General features: G+C 42.6%; 1 protein-coding gene across 1 annotated transcript in view; it reads right to left on the reverse strand.

Moving 5' to 3' along the window:
- GALNT10 (polypeptide N-acetylgalactosaminyltransferase 10) overlaps positions 1-18,149 on the reverse strand; it is a 147,826-nt gene that overhangs the window by 34,498 nt on the left and 95,179 nt on the right. The window contains exon 5 of the mRNA XM_075900594.2: positions 609-794. Coding sequence (XP_075756709.1) covers positions 609-794 — 186 coding nt within the window. The remainder of the gene's footprint in view (positions 1-608; positions 795-18,149) is intronic.

An 18,149-nucleotide genomic window follows, 5' to 3' on the forward strand; every position in this document is an offset into this window, starting at 1 on the left:
CATTTAATGAGATACATACAAAAGATTTTACTTTATGAAATCACAATCCCGTAAAAGACTATTTTAAACACCATATACACATTGTAGGTGTACAGAGCAGTGGTTCATATTATCCATAAAAATGATTTTCCACATGCTTGAAGATTATGAAGTTACCTTAAATATATTTCCATAGAAACAGAGTAAAGAGCTATTTAAAAACCTACAAGCTTAGCGTTATATCCTACAACTAATTTCTCATTATGAACTGCTGAATGACTATATGAATGGTTTGCTCTTCCAGCAAACTATAAATTATGCAAGATTTCTCTTAGTGGGGCAATAACAGAACCTGATCTCTGCTTTTAATTAAACAAAAAATGTTTTTGGGGAAATTGTTGGTTTTAATCACTCTTCCATAGAGAAATGCATTGTACTTAAGGCTACAGGTTGCTGACAACCCTCCCAAGATTTTCTTTAGAAAATCAGTTTTCCAGGAAGTCATTTATGTTCTCCTTTGGACATTTCTGAATAAGACAGCAGTATGGACATACAATAAAGCATATGTTGACATCTGTAACTAGGTTGAAGATCAGTTTGGGGCAACACACTTGAAAGAACCTCCTTACCTAGCAGAGGTGGCAGCCAGTTTACATTAGCCTCACAGTGAGAGTCCAAGAAGGTGATAACATCTCCTATGGCCACAGAGGCCCCCAGCATTCGCGTTCTTATTAGCCCTTCTCTTTTCTTGGTGCGCAGAATTCTGACATTTGGGAACTGGGCCATGTAGTCTTCCAAACGTTTCTTCAGGTGTTCTGGATAAAAGAGTGAAGTTAAAGATGGAAACAATCATTCCATAAGATGCATCTCCCCCTGCAGCTGTTAGATGTCTTTGGAACATGATATTGAACAGCCTTTAGCTAATCCACTTATAGGAAGCATTCAGGTAATATAGAAGTAAAAGTAATCCTTAAACAAAATTTACTCCCTCTGAAATTTCCGTGAACTGAGAAAGGGAGGAAAAATGGATGGAGGAGCTTAAGACTAGAAAGAAGCTAGGAGTTAAGATAACAGAGATCAAAAACTAATTAACAGAACCTTGGGATAACAACGCAACAACTGACTAATAGAAGGGATGCTCATGAGAGTAGGAGACCAAGCAAAAGCATGGAAAGAGCACTTTCAAATTGTATACAAGTCTTACTGAATTAGTTTTCCCTGAATTTCTTCAAGCACACAAAGCACATCCACTCACACAAACATAAACAAGGAAAAAAAATCCCAGTCAAGTTGAATCTATATGCTGGGAAGGTATGGAGATCAAGACTGAATACTGTACCTGTTTGCAATTCAGATACTACTGTGATAGGAGTACAGTCTGTCTCAGTTGCATGGCCCCAAGTTCATCACTTTCACAACACTATGAGAATTTTGTACAAAGTATGCTTTGTGAGGTATCATTAGAAAAATCAATCTACTGGTAAAATGTGTGTAGCAACATTATGCATAAAGTTACAAGAGTCTCCTGTATGACATTGCAGAGACATGCTCTAAGTTTAAAAAAGCAGCCCAAATCAGTTTTAGGAGATAAAAAGTTAGCCAGTATCTAAACCAGGTGTCAATATAATCAAGCACTCATTCTTCTGCAGGAAAAGGGGCTGTGAATGAAAAATTTACATCTTGGCAAGCTGACTTGCTGTCCCCTGACAAACAGCTGGAGATGATTAACAAAAAGGAGAGAAATACTGTAACAAGGGAGAACAGAGGAACCAAAAAAAAAAAAAATCACCTCTGCCCCCCATCTCTACTCATGCCATTAACAATGTTTAAAAGACAAAAGGAACATTACTGAACGGGGGTTGGGAGTTATGGCTGAAGAATACAGACTTCTTGATCACGTGGTGAGAAAAATCTTTTTGCTTTTAGTTCATTCAGCTTAAGTTGGGTATTACTTTGCATTGTATCTTTTATATCTTTGTAAACAATGCTGACTTGTAATCACTTAAAATCCACCTTTCTGTAGTTAAACTTGTTTTATTATCCCATCTAAATGAGTGAGCATTTGGACTGAAGTGTCGGACACCTCCATTTGAGATAGCAGAGTTTGTGCATATCAGGTTTTTTTCATGAAATGGTGGACTGCACATAAGAAAAAAGAGCTAGGCATTTCTAGGACATGTCAGGGACAGGGAGTTTCCTGGTGTCACTCTGCAGTATAATTCAGGGGTGGCTGGCTAAAAGCATTCATATAATTTAGCTGGGAATGATTTTGCACACTGGAGTGTATGTAAACAAGAGGAGGAGTGGTTTCTCCCAGTAAAGCAGTAAAAGGCACCTGGATTGGAGAGTTAAGTAGACACATTTGTCCCAACAGTTCAGTTCATCCTGGGGAATGGCACAATAAATTCCTACTGAGTTAGCCAAGAATTTCTTCCCCCTAATATTAACCCAGTTATATCACCTAGAAGGCTAACTTATTCTGCGTATCTTGGATTTTATTTTGGAGGTAGTGGGTCAAAGCGGGAGAACATCTTGGGAGTTACAGTACACTTCACAACTCATCTTTGATGTTGCCTGTAGCTGTAGTGATGCAACTAGCCAAAATCTGCTCTTGAATTCCATTTAAATATTTTTACAGTATTCCTTGTGCAAAGTAGACATATATGTTTCTTCAGAGCCTGACTGTAAATCTCCAATAACTTTAATACCACCAAACTCATTTTGGTGTTTGTCTGATATCTGTACAGGTGGAACAAATAAAATATTTTTTTAAGTAAAAACAGGTTGATCTGTTTTACTACTTACTGCTTTCTAGCAAAGACTACAGGCAGTCCCCAACTTACGTCGGATCCGCACTTACGAACGGGGCTCTCTCGCCCCGGAAGTCGGGGCGAGAAAGCCCCATTGGTAAGCTGCTCCGGTGCCCCTGGTCTGCTGGAGACCGTCTCCAGCAGACCAGGGGCACCGGGCGGGTTCCCGCGCTTCTGAGGCTTTGCCAGAGCAAAGCCTCAGAGGCGCGGGGAACCGCCGCTGCTGCCGCTTCAATCTGGGTGCCTGTGGTCTGCTGGGGACCGTCCCCAGCAGACCACAGGCTCCCGGACTGAAGCCGCAGCCGCGGCGGGGTCCCTCGCCTCTGAGGCTTTGCCAGAGCAAAGCCTCAGAGGCTCTGCTCCCCGTGTCCCTGGTCTGCTTGGGGGGGGGGGGGCAGCTAGTATGCTCCCCCCCCCCAGCAGACCAGGCTTTTGTTTTGGACTCTGGGGCAGAGCAGCTGGGGCGCTGCCGATTGGTCCTGCAGCGCCCGCTCTGGGCACTACTGGACCAACCCGGCAGCACCCCAGCTGCTCTGCCCCAGGTCCTGATTCAGCCGCTGCTGGTCAGTTTCAGCAGCGGCTGAATCAGGACGCCTGGGGCAGAGCAGATGGGGTGCTGCTAGGTTGGTCCAGTAGCACCCAGGAGCGGCGCTACTGGAGCAACCCAGCAGCACCCCAGCTGCTCTGCCCCAGGCGTCTCCAAGTCAGCTTCTGCTGAAACTGACCAGCGCTGACTACAGGAAGCCCCAGGCAGAGTTGCTCTGCCCCGGGCTTCCTGGAATCAGCTGCTGATCAGTTTCAGCAGCAGCTGACTTGGGGACGCCTGGGGTTCTTAAGTTGATTCTGTATGTAAGTCAGAACTGGCGGTCAGTTTCAGCAGTGTCTGAATCTGGACGCCAGTTCCGACTTACATACAGATTCAACTTAAGAACAAACCTACAGTCCCTATCTTGTACATAACCCGGGGACTACCTGTAATACCTTTTCTTTACCCTTTTCAAGTCACTTTTGAACAGATCTTCTGCAGCAACCAGGAATCAATTTGCTTTAATTGAATGGATAAATATTTCAAAAAAAGCGACGAGGAGTCCTGTGGCACCTTATAGACTAACTGAAGTGTAGAGCATAAGCTTTCGTGGGCAAAGACCCACTTCGTCAGATGCATGTCAGATCAGACCCCTCTGATATTTCAAAAAAAGTGATTCTCTGGGAGACCAGACAAGATATTTACACTCATTCCTCACACAGGATTATGTAGGGTGTGACTGAATTTAAAAAAAGTAAAAAAGCAACCATCAGTCATTTAGTGCAGCTGTATCATTCCTTGCCATTGCTGGAAAAAAAAATTCCCCACTCTATGTCCAAAAAAGTCACCCAAAACAAAGTTCAAGGTATAAATTGTACCTTGATTCTAATAATCTAAAATCAGAGTAAGGTAATCATCATCAAAACAGCCGATATTGAGTTATACAGTAGTAAAAAGGAAGCAAAAAGCAGGAGCTAAGCACCTGATCCTCCCAATATTGACTTCATAGGACAGCAGGGTTTTCATGATCAGGTCCTATAGTAATTACTGCATCAGTTTCCTCCACAAAAAATTCAGTGGGTCTTGAAAGACTGCTGATATTTCATAGACTCTTAAATGCTCAGAGGTAACTATACAACTTCTCACGGTTTTTGATAGAGCACAGGTGAATAAAACAAACCTATCTGATACTTAAAGAATTTGTGCCTCCCGTTTATCTCCCACTTGCATTCCAATGCCTTCTACGCACTCCCATCTCCTTAATGTCCAGTGCAGGCCCATATTGCAGCATTTCCACACCATGTCACCTACACCGCTGAGATGGATCTTTCTAGCTCTGTCTTTGGAGGAGCTGAACTAGGAATCATGGCAACCTGGGAACAATTTAAGAACACAGCAAAGGTATATTTCTCCATATGTGATGAGACAGTTGTTTCTATAGCAACTATGTCAAAGATAGATAATTAGCAGCCGTCAATTAGCAGCCGTCAACAGTTAAGAAGAACGAACAATTAATGGGAAGTTACTCTACTATGATAAGAGAAAGGACGTACGAGTAGCCAAATAAAAATGCTTTCCAGAAGACATCATCTGATCTAATCCATCTAGATTACCATACTGCAACCATCACTATAAAATCGAAGGGGCACATTCTTCACCCTCCACTTAGTTTTCAGGGTAAGGAACCTTGAGCTCTTTACTCCTGTGTCAAATCATTTAAGCAGTGAAATGTATGTTTCCCCAAATGCAATCCAACAGGTGACATAATGGGTAGCATTATATATGAGACAGATGTAAGTGGGCTTTGAAGAACACAACAGTATCCTGCTGTTTTGGCTGCATTGATAAGAGAGGCTGGCTTGCCGGAGACAATGTTTGAAACACCTTCCTGTTGTGTTTATTGTCCTCCCAGCACGTGACTGGGAATATAAGTGTCTCATTCCCAACCATCAAATAATAAAGTTAAAAAACCAAAATGAAGAGTAGCATAGCACTATCCAGATCTTTACAAGGATGCTTTTTTCACTGGTTGGAACAGTCCCTCAGATCCCTACAGCTCGGGAAGGTTCTCTCTCCATCTGCTAAATACATCTTTAAAGCTCCCCGTTACTGTGGGGTTGGTCATAACTATTTAGCTGCTGGCACCTGAACTGCCTCTTGCAATACATTTAGTTTACAGGGCTTTGCAGCAGAGATGGTAATTTTATTGACAAAAGATATTAAATGAACTTTAAGTATTTTAGGAGTTTTGTATTAAAACGCAAAATGTTTATGTATTATTGAAGGATTGTATGCAATGTTTGGGGGGAGGGGAAGAAACAGCATAATAAGTTCCAAAGATTCTATTAGCATGTGTATAGGTTTCTTTTCTTGTTTTTAATAGGTGTTCTTTATAATGCTTTCACTTGAAGAATAACAGTGGGTAATTATACTGTTTATAGCCTCCAAGGAGAAAGAGAAACAGGCCTAATCTGACATTGTAAAATACACAGTATGGACAGGGAATTGTGTAGCTTGGAAATACCCCATACAAGAGAGAGGACAGCTGAGGAGTTAAAAGTCAGAGTGGTGCCCTTGGTTGGTGACCACTCGGAAGGAATAGAGGTCCAGCTGCCCTGCGCTATGATTCTAGGAACCTCCCTAAACTGCATTAATGGATTGGAAAGTTAGTGCTGCACAACAGCACACAAAGTCTTGTTGAGGTCAATGCAATGTTCTTCCCTTTGCCAACTCAAACATGTATAAGAGCTGCCCCATTTCCAACAGTTGAGGAAAACATCAGGATAACTTTTTTTTTTGCAAATTAAGCACTCTGGTTTATTGCAGTGCAAACTAGATAAGTTCTACTATGCCTGTAGATAGATTTTCCCTTACCAAAAAAAGGTGGTGTTGAGTTAAGGACAATGCTCACAAGCAACCCTGCAGAAAAAAAAATTTTTTTGCAAAGGAAAAGAGGGCAAAAATAGAGAAGGAAATAAGGAAAGCATACTCTCCCTCTGCTCTAATGATCAGATCACATGATGCCCAGACACCAACATTTAGAGCGATATAACCATTTATCAAAATGATGACAGTGTTTTATATTTTTGTTTTTAAAAGAAAACCTGAAACAAAGGAGTTTGATAACTAGGCATGATTTGCTACAAATGTTATGGTGCTTTACAAAACCCCACATTGATTATGACACCTTCACATGGATTGATTTTTATTAGAAGGGCAGTTTATTTTAATGAAAGGTAAGTTGGATGAATTCCAAGGTCTCCACATATGTGCAATGTAATTTAGCTGCACAAATCATAAGGTTATATATAGATTAAAAACTAAATTGGTAGCTTCCTGGCAGACTAATAAATGTGATATACAATTAAAATATTATTATTAGAGAGACCTACTTATAATCTTTTGTTTTCTTTATTTTAGTTGTAAATAAATATTTATGCTCAGGAGGAAGAGGAGCTCTTAAAATCATCACTAATAAGGTGGCTTGATTAAAACAGAAGTGGGCAATGCATTTTGAAGGGGAGCCACTTCACACATTTCTGAAGTGGTCACAGGCTGCCAAGAAGGGGCAGGGCCTGGTGGCTTCCTTTGCTCCCCTGCTCACAGACCCTGATTGGCCTTGGGGTGGAGGGAGCATGTGAAGTTCCTGATCCTACTCCCCAGTGCCCAGAGAGCCACCAGCTCTCCTGTCCCCAGGACTTGATTGGCCTGGGGGTGGTGGAGTGGCAGGGCTGCTGTGGACTAGATCAACCAGCTTGGTGGGCTGGATCTGGCCCGGGAAGGCTGTCTTGCCCACCCCTGAGGTAAGGGATTCGGGTGCAGGAGGGCCTGTGAGGGAGTTTGGGTGAAGGAGGCAGTTGTGACCTGGGGTTCAGGACTGGGGTGCAGGGACTTGGGTTGTGACCTAGGGCAGGGGACGGAGGTGGAGAAGGGGGTACAGAGGTTTGGGCTGTGACCTAGGGCAGGGGACTGAGGTGGAGAAGGGGGTACAGAGGTTTGGGCTGTGACCTGCTGTCTTGGCGGGTCAGGTCCAGCTCGTGGAGGGTATTTCTCACAAAACTAAGTGATTGGGCAACAAAACGGCAAATGAAATTTAATGTTGATCAATGTAAAGTAATGCACACTGGAAAAAAATAATCCCAACCCCCCCCCACCCCCCCCCCCCACACCCACCCACACACACCCCTCCACACCCCCCCCCACACACACAATATGATGGGGACTAATTTGGCTACAACTACTCAAGAGAGATCTTGGAGTCATTGTGGATAGTTCTCTGAAAACATCCACTCAGTGTGCAGCGGCAGTCAAAAAAGCAAACAATGTTAGGAGTCATTAAAAAAGGGAGAGAGGATAAGACAAAGTATCTTATTGACTCTATATAAAGCCATAGTATGCCCACATCTTGAATACTGAGTACCGATGTGGTCACCTCATCTCAAAAAAGATATATTGGCATTGGAAAAGATTCAGAAAAAGGCAACAAAAATGATTAGGGGTTTGGAACGGGTACCATATGTACAGAGATTAAAAAGACTGGGATTTTTCATCTCAGAAAAGAGGAGACTAAGGGGAGATATGATAGAGGGCTATAAAATCATGAGTAGTGTGGAAAAAGTGAATAAGGAAAAGTTATTTACTTATTCCCACAAAATAAGAACTAGGGGTCACCAAATTAAATTAATAGGTAGCAGGTTTAAAACAAACAAAAGGAAGTTTTTCTTCACTTAGTGCACAGTCAATCTGTGGAACTCCTTGCCAGAGGACATGGTGAAGGCTAGAACTTTAACAGGGTTCAAAAAAGAGCTAGATAGATTCATGGATGTTAGGTCCATCAATGGCTATTAGCCAGGATGGGCAGGAATGGTGTCCCTAGCCTCTGTTTCTCTGGAAATGGATAACGGGAGGGATCACGTGATGATTACCTGTTGTGTTCACTCCCTCGGGGGCATCTGGTATTGTCCACTGTTGACAGACAGGATATTGGACTAGATCAGCAGTTCCCAACCTTTTCCTGATGGGGGACCTATTTTGACAATTCAGGAAGACTTGGTGACCCAGGGCAATTAAAAATATGCGTGAATGGCTCCTTAAGAGCCACCTGGTGACCCTTTTGAAATGTAATGGTGACCCATATTTGGGTCCCAATCCACAGGTTGGGAAACCCTGGGCTAGATGGACCTTTGGTCTGACCCAGTATGGCGATTCTTATGTTCTTCTTACGTTTTGCCCAGGCCTGGATTAAAAGATGTCTTCTGACTCAAATTTTTGTGGACTCTGCATTCGTAGTTTGTCTACAAAGTATAAGAACTGCTTCCAAGTTACATGAAGTTCCTGATTGCTTGCCATACTGAAAAGCCTTCCCAGAATAAAAAGATTTCGTTCACATTTTGGCTACTTAGTCAAGTGGCCCATAGCTGTAAGGAGGAGGGAGAAGAGAGAGTTGTATTGCTTAGAAATGCCACTACTCTTCAGAATAAGATTATATAAACTCCACATGGAGTGCAGAGACAGTTACAGGTTGGACCTCCCTGGTCTGGCAATCTTGGGACCTGAGCCATCCCGGACAAGGGAGTTTGCCGAACCAGGGGAGGTCAACGCTTCCCTACTGGCTGTCCCGCTGCTGGCTCCTCTCCTTGGGGCTCCCTGCTCTATTGCTGGCAGGGCTCCCCCTGCTGGCTGCCTGCCTGCTGCCACTGGGGGTTCCCTGCTGCTGCTACTGAGAGTTTCCACGCCAGGGCTGCCTGGCTATCACGCAGGTTCCCTGTCTAGGGCTGCCAGGCTGGCCCCGCTGCCATCAGGTATTTCCCTACCAGGCCGTGGCTCCCCAGCTGCTGCCTGGCACCGCTGCCATTGGGGGTTTTTCAGGATTCCCCAGACATCACCACTGGCTGGCCCCGCTGCTGCTGGGGCTCCCTGCTGCCACCTGGCCCCACTGATGCCGGGGGTTCCCCCAGTTGCTGGCTGGCTCTGCAGTCCTGGATTTGGGAGGTTCAACCTGTATTAAAGTTCCAGGATTACTGGGTTTTTTGCTTAAAAAAAAAAAACAAAAAAAAAAAAAAAAACAATACCACACAAGCATACTGGAATCCATGGGAATTTGAATTATTTCTGTCCTAACAAGTGATTCTTTCAAATGGCATTATAGGTTTCAGATTAACTGGATCTCAATTTTATAAACTGATAAAATTTGCTCGGTCTGCCAGCAAAAATATATTTTTAAAACAGGTAATTGCTCAAACTCTCTCAGTACTCTGACAACTGAACTGGATTCTTTCCATCTCCTGCATCAACACTTACCAAGCCAAGTTATGCCCTTAATGTCACCTGCATAAATCCACCAATTGATTTTACAGCTTATCATAGTGTGACAGGGGTTTTGGAATAAGGTAGTTTCCTATAGAAGTAGCTGGACGAGATACCCATTAAGCCTTAGCCTTATGATGTGGGTTTAAATACAATTCTGCCAGGCATAGTTTAAGTTAGGAAAGATAAACCTCCTCACAATGACAGCTTTGGGGCTACAAAAGGACTTGATTCACTTTAACTCATGCAGATCGGGTTAAATCAACTCTACAGACAGGAGTGGACCAGTGTAACAGCTCAGAGTAGTACAAAATGCCTAGCTCATCCTTTATATCTCAGTTCCACCATAGACCAAGAGCTGGAGACGAATAATAATAAATAGCAGCAACAGTCAATTAAGCCAGTGGCCTGCTTGATGTTCATTAACACACACCTCCTCTCACTGTACAGAAAATACACTCTGCCTTTTTAGAGGGACCTGCAGTCACACGACCTTAGAGTGGAATTATTTTAGATCCTTAAACTAGCATTGGGCCTAGCAAGTGCTTGGGATATTTCAAGGAAGAGGTAGACATTTTAGAAAATGGAGATGGTTACTCTGTATAGTTCTCTTCAGTCAGCCATGAAGTCAGTACTGACTGGGAAGACAGTAGGCTCTTTCAGGGGAGATTTAAAACAGGACGTCTCAAAGGAGAGTTAAAAAGACTCCCAGTGGAGAAGGGGGGAGACAAGGCCAGATAAACCTTTGTTGAAGCTGCGTTGATTCCTGAATAGTTGGAACTCTAAGACTGCCATAGACAAGGAACCACCATAACTTGCTGTTTTTATCCTCGAAGGAGAAGAGTTGTGTGTTCTGAATAATTTGCCATTGCTCAAGCTTCTGGTGATTAAAATGAAGTTACTAATGGCTTCCCCCATTGAAAGGTGATGAATTTATTCAATAGGTTGAGCACAAATAGATGTATAACAACCACAGCAACAAACAGCAAGTGCACTTAGGACTTGTCTCCACCCACTGGGAGACTGACGCTGCAGAACTCAATCTTCCAGTATTCGATTTAGCAAGTCTAGTAAGGACCCAATAAATCAACCACTGATGATACTCCACTGGGTTGCGAGGAGTAAGTGAATTTGATGCGAGTTTCTCCCATTGACCTCCTCGAGCGGGGACACTGCAGAAATTCAACTTAAGGAACGTCAACTCCAGCTATGCTACTCTCATAGCTGGAATTGTGCATCTTAGGTCCAATTTCTCTCCTAGTATAGACCTGGCCTTAGAAGCCTAGTCAGGAAAACATCTTCTCTTGGGGCTTATCTTCACTACATGGTGGATCAATGCTGCAAGCAATCGATCTACCAGCAGTGAATTTATTGCATCTGCTTGGATAAGATAAACTGATCTCTCGGCTCTCTTCCATCTACTCTGGTACACCACCAGGACGAGAAGAGTAGCTAGAGTCTACAGGAGAGCAGCTCTTGCTGACCTGACTGCACAGAAGACACCACTGTAAGTATGGTGACTTCAGTTATGCTATTTGCAAAGCTGAAATCGTGTAACTTGGATTGATGGGGGAGTAGAAGTATGTTAGTGTGAAGAAGGCCTTAGAAGGAGAGACACACATCTGAAAGATAGGACTTTCTAGAAGCATTTTGTTTGGCACAAAGTTCAAACAGGCACATGGGCAACACTGACATTCGGTTGCACGGCACATCTGTTGCATTTGACAGGAAACAGACTATTTACAAGAATCTTGAGTCAGACTGGGCCAAAAATCGTGTGTGTTAGTTAAGGTATTAGCTACGTTGTAGCTTTCTGTGCTGGAAATAAGGGGGAGAAGTCAGGTTTTTTTCCCCTGAGATCTTGGTTTAAAATGTATTTTGATTCCCATCAAACTTGACCTTCAAGGTTTACACAATAGAATGCATGGAGTGCATCACTGTAGCATGAGACACACTCAGAGGCACAGGGAACGGTCCATGCTCTTAAAGTAATTTCCAATCCACCGTGACTATCCAAGCAAACAACTAAATCCCAAAATATTTCTTTGACAACAGAATTTTGGCAATAGAACAGCCAGTCTCCTGCCTGCTGGTGAGATGGCATTTTAAATGTAATCTGGTTCATAATAAGGGGGAGCAGGATAAGGTTTTAAGCACTGTCAGGAGAGACAGCCATTCCTTACACTTTGAAGATTCAGAAAGCTGCTTCCCTATGCAGTTGAACAGCATCAAGGATGAAACTGAGATAACAATAGAAAAAGTTCCCGATTTGTGGTTTAAAAACCTTCACTACAGCTTACCAGAGATAACGACCCTTTAAATAACTAGTACAGAAAGCAAGCTCGGCTATATTTTTTCCAGAAGTTACCTTGGTCAGCCTCCAAGTGCCCCTACCCAAAACCCTAAGGTAACTGTTTGCCTTGCATTTGTTGTCAAAGTACACTCACACCACTCTTTCCTCCACACAGTCTTGTTTAAGATTATAAATGACTCCATTCATCTTTTACTTAGATATTTAGTCCTAACGTGCCATTTAACAATGTAAGAATGAATTACATTCCCTCCTGAACAATCACCTCTAAGTCAGGGCTCCCTGAGACAGAAAGCACTTCATCATTGAAATTAACTCCTTTACCCTGTTTTGGTAAAGATGAGTAATCCTTTTAAAAAGAGGGAAATGTGCTTTTATCCAAACAAGCAGCACTTACAACAGTTTTAATTTTATTTCAATGTTTTCCATCCTCTGTTCAAGAGGATAATAAATTGATTTAATAACCACAGGACACTTTCAATAGTAGCAGCTACACCATTAAGCTAATCACAGCCTTTCCTATTTTCCCCATTCTTTTAACTTCTTATGCCAAATCTGTTTGAAAACCAGAGAGGCTGAAAATGGAAATTACCACTGCTCCGTGAAAGGGATTCCAGTACAGAAAATGCCTTTATGAAAACCAAGTCCCCGCAGGATTTGCATTCCTAGTTGATTCACTGCTAATGTGTGGCAGGAAACGGAGGGCAGGCTTGAGTTGCCACATTTCTAATGGCTGGTCACCAGACACTGGAGGCTCCACTCTTCACCAAGGACTCTCGCTCCTCCTCAGCCTGTTCCTCCAATCGCTTGCTCCTCTCTCTGTCACTTGCTGGATCATCTCAAAGAGCCAACACGTAGACAGGAGGATGACAGGATTTAATGATTGAGCACCTTCCCTCACCCCACAGTAACCAGACTCCTGATCTGGGTGCCATTTAGGGTTGCCAGGGCCTCCCTTCTATAGGACTTTCTGGTTGAAAACCAGCCACCTGGCAACCCTAAATGCCACAGATTCAGAAGCCAAACCCAGAGTGTCTGGATAAAACCCTGATGGTGGCAGCCTGAGTTCTCAGAAGTTCCTGAAATCCATTCCCCATCCCTCTGAGGGATACGGAATGCCATGCTTTAAAGCCCTTTGCGGAAGAACAGACTGGAAAAGATGTATGTACGTTGACCAAGAAGCTGGGAATCTGCCCAACTAGCTTTCTAACAGTCATCACTATGTGGTCTGTTCGTACTAATAAGCTTTGTCTGGATCCCAGATTTCTAAACATTTTCATATTTGCTTTATTTTCTTCCTACAAAAAAAGGTGGCATCGTCTGTACTCCTGTTTTGGAGAGAGAGCGCCTTTGCTTCAACCACAAACTCCAACTGTTGAGAAGGGATAACATGAAGTGTGGTATTTGAGAAACTGCTGTAAACTTGGCTAGGTCAACCTATGTTATGCCAACTCACAGCCACGGCAATAATTAAACTGCTTTTGAATGTCCATACTATGATCCTTGTGTCAACGATGCACACACTCACCAGGAACACATGCACCGATTTAACTGTCAGCATGGGGCACTGTGGGACAGCTTCTCAAAGGCAGCCAGAGTCGTAAGCAACTGGTGCTTATCTTGACACTGTCAACCTAACCACATCAGCTTTAAGTGTTATGCTTCTCATGGAGCCGAGGTTAAGTCGATGTAGTGGGGGAGTTAGATTGCTGGAGATTCATCTTAGCGTAGACATTTAGAGGTTGACATAAGGCAGCTTATGTTGACCTACCTCTGTAGCGTAGACCAGGGTTTAGACTATATGCTCTTTAGGGCATAGAGAGTGTGTGTATCTTGCTCAGCATGAAGCATTTAAACCTCCCAGACTGGGTCCCCCTCAACAATGGCTCTGAAGAACTGCTAAGGGATCTTACAGCTTCCTCTGCTCTAAACTGGGTATATTAGTCTACTCTAATGAGACTGGGAGCCCTCTCCTATGTATGCAGTGTTGTAGCTGTGTTGGGCCCACAGTATGAGGGACACAAGTGGTGAGGTAATATTTTATTGGACTAAACTCTGGAGATGAGACACAAGCTTTGGCACTTACACAGCAATCTCCTGCATGTATGAGACACTTACTTGGTGTCAGAGCTAAACACAACAGAAGCTGGTCCAATAGAAGATATTATCTCACCCACTTTGCCTTCTCAACTCTGCTTTGTAAGGTCAGAATTCAGGTGTCTCAAAAGGAGATATGCACGGTCTCCAATTGTGCTTACCTTGCACAAAATCAAGGTTTATCAACCTAATATATAAAATGTACCTACACACAGGTAAAACTATCAGACTGGCACAAAGCTTGCAGTTCAAAATATTCCCACCTGCATGACATAATCACGTCTCCCCTTTAGCGTAACACTTTACCCTTCTGCCCTCTCAACCTCAACGAAAAGTCCAGTTAGCAAAGGAAGGATAGGGGAGCGTAGGATGTTCTTCTTTCTTTTCGCGGGAGCCTACTTGAGTCATCTGTGTGTTTAGGATGGGTTTACATAAGTTCAGTACATCACAGAGAAGTCTTTGCTCTTCAGTCAATAACATGCATTTTCTCCTGTAAATAACAATCTTATCAGAAGACTAAGTTCACAAAATTGATTCTTAGTATTAAGAGCTCATTTCCCTTCAGGTTTTGTTAACATCAAGATTAAAATCACACATTAAGTTTCTTCTTTTCCTATGACTACACTTATTCTAAAGAGGTGATCTTAGATGGCTTAGTCTCATTTCCTTGTTAATTGCTTTTAACATCTTCCAGGAGTTTTCAGTTTCATAAAAACACACTGTTTTCAGGCTACACAGCTGTTTTTATGCTTCATTTGCAGAGTATAGTATACAGGCTATTCAGTAGTTAATTTAGGATTCCTATAACAGTTGCAATGGAAACAAAGCATCATTTGCTTCACCTGGAGCCCTCAATTTCGTGGTTGTGTGCTATAATTCCTCAAGCTTTTTCAAATAGCTGTTCTTGATGAACCAGTTGTCTAGGGCAACCGCACAAGCTCCCATTCTAGGATATCCTTCCAATGGCTCAACACCATGAGTCACATTTTAATGCATCAAAAATACCTAGACATGCCTTCATGCCTATCGTATAAACACTTAGGAGGACCAGGAACTCACAGATGCAGAACATACACTAAACCCAGTGCTGGCAGATCTTCCAAACGTTTAATATTTCCTCTGTTAGTTTAATGAGGATCAAGATAATTAAGCTAGACCAGACCTGAAAAGGTCATCTTGCCCTTACTTAGCATCAGCAACCAATTTCTGCATTTGTTAAAATGAAGTCTTAAAAGAGCATAAAGGGTCCCATAGTGTTTGTCCATGTTGCATAAGAGTTACATGTTTAGTAGAAAGGCCCAGGAATACACCAGGAGCACAGGATGCAAGAAAGAAATGGGATGCTGTGGCAGAGCTGTATTGTTGGATAAGACAATTCAAATTGAAACTTTGCAAGCTAGGTTGATTATAACTCTCCATTCTAACAGCAAGGTGCTGTGCCTGAACGCACTAAAGTTTAAGAGTGTAAATATAAAAGCCACAACTTGAAAAAATTCACATCAACTAAGATCTGCAAGTATCAGAGGGGTAGCCGTGTTAGTCTGAATCTGCAAAAGCGACGAGGAGTCCTGTGGCACCTTATAGACTAACAGATGTATTGGAGCATAAGCTTTCGTGGGAAAAGATCCACTTTGCATCTGACAAAGTGGGTCTTTGCCCACGAAAGCTTATGCTCCAATAAATCTGTTAGTCTATAAGGTGCCACAGGACTCCCAAGATCTGCAAGTGGTTGAAACATTCAGCACTTCATCGTCAAACTAATAAACAGATGGAAAATGTAAAGAAAATGTGGCTGAAATGTCACAGCTGTTTGGGATTCAAAACTTCAAATGGTGCAGATGTTTGCTGCAAAACAATCCTTACTGACTCAAATGTTTGCTCTTACCATCCATATTGGTTAAAAATGAACACCTTACCCAAAAGAATTTTTGGTTTTGTACAAAAATGTGCCAATGTACCAGATGATAATACAGAAATGGAAGATCTCAGAAACAGTGCTTATTAGGGATGTAAAACTTTAACCAGTTAACTGATGAGCTGATACGTATTGGTTACTGTCAACAGTTATACTCTGCCTAGGGTTCCTCTGGACTGCCAGCCCTGCAGTTGGGCTCCGATATAGCTGCTGGCTTTGTGGCTGGGTTTTCTCTCAGCTGCTGCCTGGTTGCCAGGGCAGCCTGATGCGCAGGGCTGATAGTTGGGACTCCGCACGCCCCCAGGATGCCTGCCAGAGGCAGAACACGGCACTGGCAACTGGGACTTCGTGGCACACCAGGATTGCAGCCAGCAGGGACCAGCAGCCAGGGTCCTGAGCATGGGAGCACCCTTCCAGTCCCCTTCCCTCCCTACCTATAGGTCCCCAGGTAACTGTTTAAACAAAAGAATTGTGATTGGTTATGTGGTTACTGTTTTCATACATTTTTTACATCCCATGTGCATATATTAGTGAAAGGAAGAAATCCATTTCAGACCCTCAACTAGGATACATGACTTTTTTAAACCTTAAAACAAGTCTGTTGTAGTTTAACTTCAAGTATTAAACCATCTTAAAGCTGTGGTGAATTGGTAGAGAATATGCTGTGGAGTAAAAATTTAAAATACAGCATTTACAAGTGTCTGAGTAGTGTGGTTAAAAAGGAATGAAACCTACAAGCAATGAGTTAGCCACTGTGAATCTTCAGTGGTTTTGCTCTACAGTTTTATCAGTGCCTGAAATTAGGGAGAGCATAAATTAATAATCCCTGTTCCCCTAACCATGCTAACAACTAATAGTCACAAATGATAAGTAAACAAAGCAAAGCCATGTTGGCTTGTGTTCCATTTGTCAGAGTAGGAAAAAAATTGGCAAATGGAAAGACGACCAATCTGGTGTGAGAAAAAAATACTGTCAAACATTTGAGATGTGACTGCCAACGCCACAGTGCCAAAAGCTGGCTTTATAGCTTTTAGAAGCACTTGACAATGTTCTTCAAACAGATTTTTCTTTTTAGCCAGTTCCTGATTAATGTCTGGAAAATGGAAAGACAGAACTAGTACAAGAGAAAGTTATGAAGTCTCAGACATCTGCCAATACTGGTCTCCATTTAGTAAATCCTAAAGTATAAATCTAGGGCTGTCAACAGCTATGTTAGTATCAGAACTGAAAGTCTAAAGATAAAAATTAGAATTGCCCAATCAACTGCCATGCTTGTTTTAACTGCATCATGTACAGGTGAGAGGCTAAGGAAGAAGACAGAAGAAATAATCCAGGAGGTAGTATAAATGGCTAAATTTTGCTTACTCAAGTGATTTTTTTAAACCCTGCTTGGGCTTGCACTGACCAGCTTGTTCACCCATTGGCATCACATGCATTGCACTTTTGTAATAAGCAACAGTGGTCCTGAAGCCAACCATTAATTGGACTATAAAAGCATCAAGTAGAGCTGGTGGAAAATTATATTGTTTTTCTATTGGAAAATATCAAAAAATACTGTTCATAGACTCAGACTTCAAGGTAAGAAAGGACCATCATGTAATGTATGTTCATCTAATCAGACTTTCTGACCACCATAGGCCACAGAACAGGATCCACTCATTCTTGCAGTAGAGTCATAACCTCTGGTTGAGTTGCTGAAAACCTCAACCCATGATTTAAAGACTTCAAGTTGCATAAAATCCACAGTTCACTATTTCAAACCACCAGGTTTTCAAGGGACAAGAAAACGGTTTCCCACCCAGCTCTTGTTATGAGTAAACTTTGATGGCTAATTACTTTTGTTCCCAAAATTTGAGAAAAAAGTTACGTACCTTTTGTGACTCTTGTTTTGAGAGGTGTTGCTCATGTCCATTTCAAGTTAGGTGTGAGTGTGGCACGTCCACAATCTGGAGGTTTTTCTCCTAGCAGTATCCATAGGTCAGCTGTGGAGACCGCTAGAGTGATACCGATATTGCAGGGGTGGGCAATAAAAAAAATCCGGCAGCCTGAAAGTTTAGTCCCTGGTTGGCTGCCGCTCTGTTTACCTGCGCCTCCACTGGTATCGGAGGATCACAGCTCTGGTTGACCACGAATCACCATTTGAAGCCAATGCAAGCAGTGGGAAGCAAAATTGAATGATTTGCAGCCAATGAGAGCTGCAATCCT

The sequence above is a fragment of the Pelodiscus sinensis genome, chromosome 16 (assembly GCF_052426305.1).
Source record: "Pelodiscus sinensis isolate ZL-2025 chromosome 16, ASM5242630v1, whole genome shotgun sequence".
NCBI lineage: Eukaryota > Metazoa > Chordata > Testudines > Trionychidae > Pelodiscus > Pelodiscus sinensis.